Raw genomic sequence first — 12,641 nt, 5'->3', positions numbered from 1 at the left:
GGTCCAAGCAAGACAGGTCCATGCTAGTGCCTCAGAAGAGATCCCCATGCTGTTCTTCTCCCATGCACCTCAGTCCATTGCTTATAGTTTTGTGAGTATGTGGCGAATCTTATTAGAGGCCAGATCAAACAGAAAATTAAACCAAAATGAAAAAGAGGAGAAGGAGAAAGAAGAAACAGAGATGGAGAAAGAGGAAGAGAAGAATGGAAGAAAGAGGAGGGGAAATAGAATGGAAAAAGGGGAAGAGGAAGGAGAATTGAAGAAAGAAATAGAATGGAGAAAGGGGAAGAGGAAGGAGAAGGTGAAGGGGAAGAGACATCAAGCACATCTGATTAGATATTATTTTTAATATTATTTCTCTTCTCCTTTTTCCATTACCCTTCTCCTTTTCCTCCTCCTACTTCTCATTCACCTTCTCCTTTCTCATTCTTTTTTTCTCCTTCTCCTTTTCCTTCTTCTCTTCCTCCTCCTCCTTCTTCATTGTCTTCCTTTTTAATATTGCCACACATAAATATTTCCATTTTTCAATGGCTCATATTTTCTAAGCCTTTACAATATAGATTTCCCACTTCTTTCTAGATTCCCACATTTTTTAAGTTTTTATTAATGTGTTTCCTTCAAGACTTTTTGCAGTGCTCCATCTGAGACCCACAGGTGCCCCACAGAGAAAAGTTACACCGCTTTCCTATGCAGGATGCTCCTGTTAATGGATTCCAGGCTATGCTGGAGGATCCAGGGTTCCCTGGAGATCCCTGTGCCTTTGGAAATTTGGAGCAGGTGGCAGAAATGCCGATGCCTCCCACTCACCCTTGTCGTCAGGTCCCAGCAATCTGCTGGTGCAGCGCTTAATGAAGTTTCGTATTTTCGCTTGTCTCAGCACGTTTAGCCACTGAGAGACTCCAGACTAAACCACGATGAGACCGTGATTTCAAATGTGTGAGCAGCTTAATTGGGTCCTATTGCACAGTTGTCGCTGGATCCGCAGTTCTAGTGATGTTTAGGGCCATTAGAAGGATTGGCACCATGTTTATTCTGGGTGGAATGAGACAATTTAATTTCTCTTAAGTGTGCCATCCTGCCTGGGGCATTTTCACGCAGACGCCCTGCCAGCCCAGCACCAAAAACCCACACTTGCATTTTACTGCTTTTTTAATTAAATTAGACTTACAAACAAGTGTCATACAAGCGTAGTGTTATGAACAAAGAACAAGTGCTGTGAATTCCTGCAGCTTTCAGATGTGCTCTTTGTAACAGGTGTCAATGAATTCCTTACAGAATGCTGGAAAGGAACAAGAATTTTAGTGATGCAGCATCCTACATGGGAGTACTCCATGCCTCAAGGCATGATGCTCTTGTGTCTTTCCTATAGAAGATCCAGTTCATGATAAAAGTGCTGTCCTTGCTCCTCTACACCCTTTGCCCACCAAATAAGGTGGCCGAGGACACTCCAAAGAGCATCCAAGAAGCATCAAAGGGAGCCCAAGATTCTCCAGCACTACCTTGGCCCATACTTACCTTTTTCTAGTGATGTATTTTGGTATAGGTTGGCAAAATGCTGCTTTCAGCTCATCTGTTCCCAAGGCTGGGTGTTGTGGGAGTGGTATTTTGGCACAGATTGGCAAAACGCTACTTTCAGCTCATTTGTTCCCAACATGGGGTGTTGTGGGAGGGATGGATACATGGCTTCCCTCCGTTAAAAATTAGCTTTCCCTGTGCATGTGCTGAATTAATTTTAATTCAGAGCAGCTCATTCTTGCTCATTTATGCAAGCCACTCAAATCTCTGTGCCAGCACCAGGGAGGGAGCAAGCAGCTGGGAGCGGAGGAGGCTGCTTTTGGCACAAGTGCCAGTTTCTACCAGTGTGAAATGGTTACAAAATTCTGGGTGAGGCTCAGGGATCAATCGATGCTGATCAGAGGTTTCCATCTCAGATCTGCCCTCTGTTGCCCCTTCCCTACCCCACAGGATTGCACAAGAGGATGCATATTAGTTTTCCAAAGGGTTTTGGGGGAAGCAAAGAGGCTCTCTAACTGTGTTGTGTTTGTGTGTGTGACCTTGTTTAATGTTATCGGTTTTACTCCCTTAAGGAAGAATGGAATTATGAAGAAAACAAACTCCTGGAGGAAAATGTCTATATAAATGATGTTATTCTCTGTTTGGACTCTCAATTTTATGGATGTGCTTTGTAGGTACTCCTGATTTATGCAGGCAGCGCGGGGCCACCTGACTTTCAAGACGGGACATGTGGGACAGTCCAGGTCATAAAAAGGTCCTTTTGGGGTGAGAAAGTAGAAGCAGATCTCGAGAAGCTACCTGGTGCTACTGGATTTGCCATAATTTCTGGCAGGTATTCAGTAATGGGGCAGCATATTGGTGGTAGATGGTTGGTAGATGGTTGGTCTAGATGATCCTAGAGGTCTTTTCCAACCTTAATAATTCTATAAATCTATGATTCTATAATATAAATGCCTTGAAAGCTGCCAAAGAAATGTGTCACAAAACTCTTTGAAACGGTAGATAACTGCAGGATAAGGGGAAATGGTTTTAAGTTGAGGGAGGGAAGATTTAGGATGGATGTCAGAATCACAGAATCACAGAATGGCCAGGGTTGGAAGGGACCTCAAGGATCATGAATCTCCAACCCCCCTGCCACATGCTGGGCCACCAACCTTCCCACCTAATGCTAGACCAGGCTGCCCAGGGCCCCATCTAATCTGGCCTTGAACACCTCCAGGGACGGGGCATCCACAACCTCTCTGGGCAGCCTGTTCCAGTACCTCACCACTCTCTCTGTAAAGAATTTCCCCCTGACGTCCAACCTAAATCTCCCTTCCCTCAACTTAAAACCGTTTCCCCTTGTCCTGCAGTTATCTACCCTTTCAAAGAGTTGATTCCCCTCCTGTTTGTAGGCTCCCTTTAGGTACTGAAATGCTGCAATGAGATCACCCCGCAGCCTTCTTTTCTCCAGGCTGAACAAGCCCAGCTCCTTCAGCCTGTCCTCATAGGGGAGGTGCTCCAGTCCCCTGATCATCTTCGTGGCCCTCCTCTGGACCCTCTCCAACAGCTCCCTGTCTTTTTTGTACTGGGAGCTTCAGACTTGGACGCAGTACTCCAGATGGGGCCTCACAAGAGCAGAGCAGAGGGGAACAATCTCCTCCCTGTTCCTGCTGGCCACCTCTCTTTTGATGGAGCCCAGGATTCCATTTGCTTTCCGAGCCGCAAGGGCACACTGCTGGCTCATATTAAGTTTTTCATCTATCAAGACTCCCAGGTCCTTCTCCACAGGGCTGCTCTCAAGGACCGCTCCTTCCAGTCTGTATGGATGCCTGGGATTCCTCCAGCCCAAGTGCAAAACTCTGCACTTTGCTGTGTTGAACCTCATCAGGTTCACCTGGGCCCACCTTTCTAGCCTCTCGAGGTCCCTCTGAATGGCATCCCTTCCTTCAACTGTGTCAACCGCACCACTCGGCTTGGTGTCATCAGCAAACTTGCTGAGGGTGCACTTGGTTCCGTCATTGATGTCATTGATAAAGATGTTAAAGAGCACCGGTCCCAAGACAGACCTCTGGGGGACGCCACTCGTTACTGGCCTCCACTTGGACATACAGCCATTGATGACCACCCTCTGTCTGCGGCCTTTTAACCAGTTTCTTATCCATCGAGTGGTCCACCCATCCGTCAGGGGGAAGTTCTTTACAGAGAGAGTGGTGAGGTGCTGGAACAGGCTGCCCAGAGAGGTTGTGGATGCCCCATCCCTAGAGGTGTTCAAGGCCAGATTGGATAGCCTGATCTAGTATTAAATGGGGAGGTTGGTGGCCCTGCCTGTGGCAGGGGGGTTGGAGATTCATGATCCTTGAGGTCCCTTCCAACCCTGACCATTCTGTGTGATTCTGTGTGTGTGTGTGTGTGAGCAGGGGACCATGGTGGGGCTGGGGCGTAGGGAAGGGTAGATCATAGAATCACAGAATGGATGAGGTTGGAAGCACCTCTGAATCCACGTGGTACAACTTCTGCTTGAGAAGGGCAGCCCCACGGGTAGGATTGGAGATCTACAAGAGCAAGTCTCCCAGGCTCCTCTCTGGTCCCTGTGCTAAGTAATGGGCTGAGAGAGCTCCTGAGATATGGTTGGTCCCTGGGTCTCTTGGCCTAGCATTGGACACTTCTGGCTATAAATCCTTGCTGGGAGGGATTTATTACCATGAATGGAATTCTCCTGAGGCCCCCCTGCCCCATACTGAGCAGCCCTAGCTCTCTCAGCCTCTCCTCCCAGCAAAGCTGCTCCAGGCCTGTGGTCATTTTGGTGACCCTTCACTGGACTCTCCATTGGACTCTGACCTAGATGAGACTAGTGGAGCTGGAATCAGAGAAGGGTGAGGTAAAGGGGATGGGGATAGGGGATGATCACAAGGGGTAGCAGCTACATGAGGCTGATGGTTGGAAACAGCTAAGCCACGCTGGGGTGGGGACAGAGGGCAGGCGAGATAGTCCGGGTTGGGGACAGGGAGCAGAGAGAGCCAAACCGGGCCGGGCTGGGATGGAAGAGAGAGAAGAAGAAGGCCCAGGCCTACTTCAGGCTTCAGAATGCACGCTAGGCCGCAGCCTGCTTCGTTGCCAAGCAACGCTCTCAGCGACCCGCGGGCGTCACGTGACGGTGCGAGGTCACGTGAGCGAGCAAAACCGGCTGTCGCGGGGTGATGACGTAACGCGTGTGGGGCGTTGCGGGAACGTTGCAGGGATGGAGGAAAGGGAGAGGCTGCGGAGGGAGATCCGGCTGCTGCAGGGTACCGTAGTGCTGGGCCTGGGGGAGGCTTGGAGACCGTGGGCGGCGGTTAGGAGGTCCATGGAGGGCGTGGGAGTAGGCGGAAGGCCTGTGGGGTCCGTGGGGGCAGCCAAGAGGCCTTTGGGGGTGTGTGGGGGGCAGCCAGAAGGCTCGTGGGGGTGCTTGGGGCCTGTGGGAGGAGTCGTGAGCTTCCTGGGATTGTGGGGGTAACCAGGATGTCTGTCAGGCTCGCGAGAATAGCTCGGGGGCACCTGAGGTGCGTGGTGTTCGTGGGGCTCCTGGGGTGTTTGTGGCCTGTGGTGGCCACCAAGAAGCTTCAGGGGGATGTGAGGCTCCTGGGGTGTGTGGGGGGGGGGTCTGTGGGGGTGGCCAGGAGGCTCCTGGGATACATGGGGGCTGTATGGATGGCCAGCAGGCCTGTGAGGTGTGTGGAAGCAGGCAGATGTCTTCAGGAGTAGAGAAGGAGTAGGCTGGGGGCGGGGAAGAGGGAAGGAAAGATGTGGAGAAGGCCTAGGAGTGCAAAGGAAATGGCGGCCCTGGGTTCTCTGGATGGAGATGGGGAGAGGAGAGGGCCCAGGAGTGTTGGATTTGGGAAGAGAATGTAGGAGACCTGGGTGGGAGAGGGTAAGGGGTAAGTGGAGACCTCAGGGCATCCCCACGCTGCAGTGCACGTCACCCTCCTGGGAGGGACATGTCCCAACAGTTCCTTGTCATGTTCAGTAGCAACATTTGGGATCCCCAGGTGGCATAGAAAGGGGCTGTGTCCCTCGTCCTCATTCCTTGGATTCCTCATCAGCTTTGTGGGAGAGGAGTGGGTATATTTGTATGCCCTTTCCTTGCTTGGGAGAACATCAGTGCTCGTTCTTAGAAATAACTTGCTCTAATTGTAGCCCCCCCGAAGGTAATTTTTCCACATTAGGAAGGCTTTGCAGAGATCTAATTTGTCCAAGAACCCTCTTGTTGGGCAGTAGGAAAAAATTTTTCATGCTGGAGCATGCTGACACTTACATATAAGGCTCTAAAATCCTTTGGCAGTCCCTTTTATTGAAAATGTTTTCTAAGCATTGGGCAGACCCTCCCTAATGTATGCGTGTTGATTAGCTCAGCTGCTAATTAGGAGCCCAAAGCACCAGGGGGTATGGTGACATTGTAAAAGGATGAAGGTGCAGTGACTCAGTACAAAGCTGGGGCTGCCTTGGAGCTTTCTCATCGTTGTTTTATGTTTTGGGCTTGCACTTTGCTATGTGTGTAAGCAGCTGAGTGTTAATGGAACCCTCCTTACAGCCTTGTAGCAGGGCTCAGAGGCTGCTCTGAAATAATTCCTGGAAATAAAATCAGCATTTTCATTTTGTTAGGCTCCAAAAACAAGAATACTGGCGGTCTGTTTTGGTGCTGGCATGTATAAAAAAAAAAAAAAAAAAAGCCATAAAGGAGCAAAAGGTGGCCAACAGCAGTCATGAAGTGTGTGCTAAAGGTCTGTTTGTACATCAGACCTGCGTTTAGCTGTTGTGCTGAATCGCTTTTGTCACCAATTTTCAGAAGATTGAGGAAAATAATTGTTTTAAAGTTTTCTTGTGCATGTTTGGTGGGGTTTTTTTGTTTTTTTTTTTGTTTTTTTTTTCATTTTCTAGCACCACTTACCTAAAATCAGCCAGAGTGAGTGATTGTCCTCATTGCAGTGTGAAGAAAACTAGAGCTGTGATGTTGGAAACCTCCCTCTTGGGATTGACAATTAACAGATGCTGTCTTCTGTTCTTCAGGTCTCATAGACAACCACAGGAACACCCATGGGGATGTGCCACGACCGCTGTCTTCTGCCCCACGGATGTGGAACAACACCACACAGCCCCCATTCAGCAGGAGGGGAGCGTTCTCAGCCCGGTATCCCCAGCTGCAGCCTCCCAGGGACTTCCAGCCACGCCGAGCTCACTCTTGGAGGAAGAAATATTCCCTTGTGAACCAGCCGTCAGGACCAGGGTGTGATGTTGGAAGTGCCACCACATCCAGGGGTTTTGGGAGCAACGATGAGAGCCAGGCAGCCATGTCATCAGCAGTGTCCCCAGAGAGACAAGTGGACTTAACCACAGATGGGAACATTGTTGTGGGCATCCAGGTGACACAGAAGACTGGTCTTGTAGATACTGAAGGATTTAGTGATGTGAGCGTTTATTGTGATGTTTCTGGGCTTAAAACAGAGCTTGTTGCTCCGGATGATGGGAATGTGCAGGATTCTTCCATCCCTCTGTACACAAACCAAGAAGAAGAGCCAAAGCCTTCTCTCTCTGTTTCATTTAGCTCGTCTCACCGTGTTGTCAGCTCATCGTACCCATTTGACAATCCCAGGAAGGTGCACCTGGCTGAAAGCTCCAGAAGTGCCAGCGAAAGTGCTGTCACACTGAAAACAGAGCCACAGCCACTGTCGGCTCTGCCGAGCTGTGAGCAGGCTCAGCGCTCAACGTGGTGGAAACCAGAGCCACCTGCTCTGGGGCAGTGCAGCTGGGAGCAAGATGGGGATGTTCACAGAGAGCCAAAGCTCTTTGGAAATGCAGAGATGCACTCTAAACCGACTCAGGCACTGACTTCGGCAGTTGTGATGTCTCCAGTGAAGAACAAGTTTTCTGTAATCCCCAAAACTTCCAGTCTCCAAAGAGCTGCCTCAGTGACAGTCTCCAGCAAAACTTCAAAGTTCAGGAAAACCAATTATACCTGGGTTGCAAACCCTAGTAAGTGCTCTCGTCCTGTGAAGAGATGGATCAGCCCGAGAGCTTCTGACAGCGCTAAGAAAATCACTGGTGGAGCTGAGAGAGGTTCAAAAATGTCTCCAAAGACAGATTTGGGAGCAAAGATGAAGAAATCAGGGCTGCAGTCCAAAATGGGTGTTTCCCCCAGCAAGTATAAATGGAAAGCCTCCAGTCTGCAGACTTCACCCTCCACATCCAAGTCAGCATTCAGCTGGCAGTTGGAGGATCAGAAGAGGTCCTCAGCCTTCAGCCTGCTGCCTCCCAGTGATACATCAGTTGGGGTGAATCCCTCCTTGGGTGAGGCTGTACTTACCAGTTATAAAGTGAAGAGTCGGACAAAAATCATCAAGAGGAAGGCAAGCTCAAGGTAAGATCATAGAAACATAAAGGTTGGAAAGACCACTAAGATCATCGTGTTTAACCATCACCATATCACCAAACCATGTCGAGTTGCTGATCTTCTCAGAAGAATTGTCATTGCATGTGTCCATAGGCTTTAGGTGAAGCTGGAACAGTTTTTTCTTTATACCTTTGGGACAGAGGATCTCTTCTGTGTTAAATAATGTGTACTGCACATAAGTTACAGGCATAGGTATGAATGAAATTACAGTGAGACTTGTATATTGGTGGATCTGTTTGCCTTCCCCTTTCCAGCTATTGTGACTCTATTCTCTGTGGAGGAATCCTGCTTTTCAGGGCTGCGGGGACTGATATTTTAATTGTTTTATCAGTCTGGCTAACTCAGAATTTAATGCTTCAAACAGAACTCGTCTCCCATTCCTTTTTCTCCAAAGACTTCAGCTCAGCACTTACTAGACTTCTCCCTGGCCTGGACCGATATTCAAAAAGAAGGAAATAGGTGCTTTCCCTATTGATTTATTTTCAGCCTCTCAGAGTTTTACTGCACTTGGGGCTGGTGAAAGGAGAACAGACTCGGATCACGCTTACCTTTTATTATCTGTGCCTGTAAAATGTACAGGGACAGAGAGGAGACAGAAGCTGAGCTGTGTAGGCTGTGTGTACTGGAAAGAAATGCTGCCTAGCTGTAAATCTGATAGATCCACAGTACTCTGCTTTTAGTGCTATTCTTTTTGTGCTGTCCACTGCAACCCAAGCGTCTTCCCTGAAGGTTCTTACTCCTCTCCTTGTAGGGCTGGTGTCAGGTTTGTGCTATCCTGGGAAAATGCGTTGTGCTGAAGCAGCTGAGATTCTTCTGGAATGATTTTTCCATCATCCCTGTGTCTGATAGGGGCAAGATTAAAAAATGAAGTTTGGCAGAAGGAGAAGGTGTATGGACTGAGTTATCTGGACTGGAAGTGGAGGGGAAATAGATTAGGTGTTGGGATCAAACTTTCCCTGACAGTGTCATGGAAGTGCTGTGAGGGCTTCCTGGTGGGAAAGCTGTGTTCTGTGCTGATATTTTCATCAGGGCCGGATGCAAGCCAGAAAAGGAAAGGATAAGTGGGATGCAGTGAAGGCAGCAGCACAGATATGTGATCTTTGCTGTGTGATGGGACTGGGAAGTACGTTTTCCTAGGTCCTCTCCTTGGGTCCTATCATCCCTCTGAAGGACAGCATTCCCTCCTCTGCATCTCTTAAGTAGAAATGTGTTGAGTTAGGCTGTCAAACACCTCATGCTCCATCTGTGCTTTGCCAGAAATTCCTCACATTCACTTATTTACTTTCAGTTTTCTATTCAGTGCTTCTTACAGGGGAGCATTATGGAGGAGAAACAAAGGTTGGTGACCCACTCTGTCTCAGTTGTGAGCAAGAGAACCAAGTGTGTTTCAATTACATCCCCACTGTCTTCTAACAGTTTGGTATTTGCATTCACAGCTATTCAGCGGATAAGAAGAGCAGTCCCTTGCTCACCACACCACTGAAAAGCCCCTTCCATCCCAGGAAGAAAAACACCCTGCGGGGAAAAGCTTCTGTGACTCCAAAACGCTCCTCACCCAAGGGGCTGGTGCAGATCACCAAGCACAGGCTCTGCAGGCTTCCAACTGCCAGGAACCAGGGCTCCTCCAGGGAAGGTAGGAACAGGCATCCTGAGGCTGCTTGCTGAAAGAAGCTCCAAGAGAGGCTCTTGGAATTGGAAAATTGGCTATCATGTCCTCTGAGAGATTTGCTGTTACAGGTCCTGGAACAAACTGGGTGGAGTCCTGGCTGGAGTAAGGCTTCTGCCTTAACCCAGAGCTGTGCTTTGACATCTCCAGATAGGGTCATTTCAAAGCTTCCTTTTTGTTCTGAATGCAGTTTTGCTAGACATGCAAGCATCACATTGGAAGATACTCAGGAAAGTAAGAGAATGACAGAGGCAGTAGTAATACATCTACAAGACTGATCTCTCTTTTTGCACAGGAGAAAAGCTTGTGCTTTTCATGTCACGTCATGAGATACTCCGTTGGAAGTCAGCAAAAACACCTGTGTCCCAGTGAGATGTCTTTTATATTGAATATGGTTAAAATTGCAGTTGTTAAAGGAATACTGGGTCCCTCGTGGTTTGGGTCATGAGCAGACATTGACTTCTTAGGGCTGGCAGAGTTGCTCTGAGGAGTATCATGATGTTTCTGGCTTTGAAGTCATGTTCTCTTGTTTAGTGTTGACATAATCACCCACAGTTTAATCTGAAGTGGATACAAGCACATTTTGATTATGTGCCTACACAGAGCTCTTTGGCATAGTAGTGCTATCACAGGTATTGCTTGAATAGAGAAAAGGCTGCTTAGGCTACACTATAGCTGCAGTTTGCCTCAAAAGGTAAAGCTGCACTTTAATTACTGAATTTACACATGTGATTATGATTATTTCTTGTTCAAATAACTTTGTGTTAAGATCTTGCTGTGTTTGGACAGAGCAAAAGACCAGAACAGGGGCTTGTGATTCAGGAGAAGGAAGATTTTTTTTTTTTTTAATGGGAGGAAAAGAAAAATATAACTTAAAAAATATTATTTTTACTACGTGTATTTGAAGAAATATTTGGGGTAATGAAAAAGATGCTGTGAGGAGAATTTTGGATCTGGTGCTTGAGGATGCAGATGTGGCCTGTGGGAGATGTAAGGAAAAGTGGACATCCATGTAACTATGCATTCATGCTGATGCTCCACCACTAAGTTCCATGATTTTGGAGTTGAGTTTTGCTTCACTGAGTGATGTCAGCTTACATCTTGGTGTCTGGAGAGGGATTTAGGGTTGCAACAGCCTGAGGAAATAGAGATGTTGTTTACAGGGCTATAAGCTGTTGTGGTGCTCAGGACCTGAGGTTAAACCACATCTTTGCTCTGTGTAGGTGGAACCACAGTGCTACACAGGGAGCAGAGTTTACTCAGCTGTGTGCATTGAAGTGGGAAGCAGAGGAGGTCAGAGTGCTGCAGCTTTGGAGAGGCTCCTGGCTGCCATTGAGGCTTGTCTGAGGCTTAGCAAGCATCTCTTCATTTTGTCTGTCAGCAGAAGTGTGTGCACAGCCAAAATGAAGCTTCACAATAAGTTGAGAATATACAAAATAGATCAAAATCTGCTCTCCTGGGAGCATGACTGTCAGCTGCCAGCAGCCTGTACATTTGGGGAATGTGTGCTGAATCCTAGTTCCTTGATTGAAGGTAATGAACAGTCCCATGGTGAAAAGATTTATATCTTAAACCACGTAGGCCTGAAAATATGTAGATATTGCAGAAATACAGCTGTGTTACTGGCGTTTATCAAAGTGGAGGAATGCAAACAAAGAAGCTTAAGAAAAAGAGAAAAATGAAAAATAGGGCTGGAAGTCACTTGGGGAGAGCATTTAGCTCAGTCCCTTGCCCAAAAGTGGATCAAACGATCAAGGTACTTCTGATGCATGGTAACAAAGCCTGATTTATGAGATTGTGAGCTGTCAAAGTGACTTATGTTGTTTTCCAGTTTGGATCTGTGTGTTTTGCAGTCTGGGCTGATAAGTGTGGAAATAAGAATTTGCTTTACAGAGGCTTGTGTTTATGCTGTGTGGCTTTTTCTTTGTAAACTGCAGCACCTGCTGTAAAAACATCTTGATTTGGTTCTTAAAAGTACAGGTATCATATGGCTACATGGCTGCTGGTGTTCTTACCTCTGCTGTACCTCCATTTCAGGGATCCCACAGGACTTGACAGATGCTCCTTCGTGTGCCATCAGCAGCTCTGCATGGGGAGGCAGCTGCCAGGCAATGCACAGCTGCTTTGCTTCTTCAGCTGGCAGAGAAATTCAGTAAAAGTCCTGACAGCTCTGAAATTGCAGAATGAACTTTGGTTGTTGCTTGGTGAAGGCTAAGCACTAAGTTGGTGAGCTGGAAGGCTGTGACACTTGTATGGCCAACAAAGAAATTGTTGGGTGCTAAACAGAGGGAGGATATTTTCAAGGCAGCATTCCCTACTTTTATGTGAGGGTCTGGGTGGAATTTGAGGCAGCTCAGAAGTTCCTCACTTGCCATTTGTGGAAATTGAAAGTCACAAACTGATGGTAGTATTTGGGTTATTCTCACTGTGAGTGGCACACTTGAAGCTGTCATAAAGTAACTCTGAAATATTCATCTGAATATGGGATGAATGAGGATGCTCAGAATTGGAATATGTCCCAAACTGAAGTTGATCTAATGGGATGGCAGAGCTACAAAGCATTTCTAATGCAGATACCTGCATAATCCACAGAAGGTTTGTGCTGGGGTTGTTTGTACACAGGAAGATCTCAAGTGTGTGACCAAAGCAAAGAGGAATGGAAAATGTTGAGCCAAATTAATGTTGATAAAACAGCCTTTAGATTTTGGACTTCTTGACTACTTAGTACTTAATATTAATGGATCATTAATATTAAAGTGTTCTTTTCTTTTTCCTTCCTGTTTAAGTTCTTAAGCTCTTTTTGAAGGGAAGGAGAACTTGGAGATAATTGCTTTGTTGGAATTTGTGAACTCATTCAGGTGCCAACCCTGTGGCTTGATGAAGCTGATGGTATCCCAATTTATGCATGGGGTCCACTTCATTTGGAATCTGGACCAGACTCCTGCCTAAACATGCTTCCCCTATGCATTTTTCTGTAGAGGGGGCAGACTGGGCTGTATAGAGGAGGTACAGTTTAATAATTAAGATCTGAGTGGAGTTTCCACTGATTGCAAT

General features: G+C 47.3%; 1 protein-coding gene across 1 annotated transcript in view; it reads left to right on the top strand.

The window, feature by feature from the left end:
* Window positions 1-4,666: 4,666 nt before the first annotated feature.
* The window catches only part of ZC3H3 (zinc finger CCCH-type containing 3), a 157,829-nt gene continuing 149,854 nt past the window's right edge, over window positions 4,667-12,641 (top strand). Inside the window, exons 1-3 of the mRNA XM_031591299.2 lie at window positions 4,667-4,781; window positions 6,541-7,888; window positions 9,358-9,554. Coding sequence (XP_031447159.2) covers window positions 4,736-4,781; window positions 6,541-7,888; window positions 9,358-9,554 — 1,591 coding nt within the window. The 5' untranslated portion in view covers window positions 4,667-4,735. The remainder of the gene's footprint in view (window positions 4,782-6,540; window positions 7,889-9,357; window positions 9,555-12,641) is intronic.

The sequence above is a fragment of the Phasianus colchicus genome, chromosome 3 (assembly GCF_987193195.1).
Source record: "Phasianus colchicus chromosome 3, bPhaCol1.hap1.1, whole genome shotgun sequence".
NCBI classification, from domain to species: domain Eukaryota; kingdom Metazoa; phylum Chordata; class Aves; order Galliformes; family Phasianidae; genus Phasianus; species Phasianus colchicus.
Note: the sequence above shows the minus strand (reverse complement) of the source record. Positions and strands in the feature narration are given on the sequence as shown.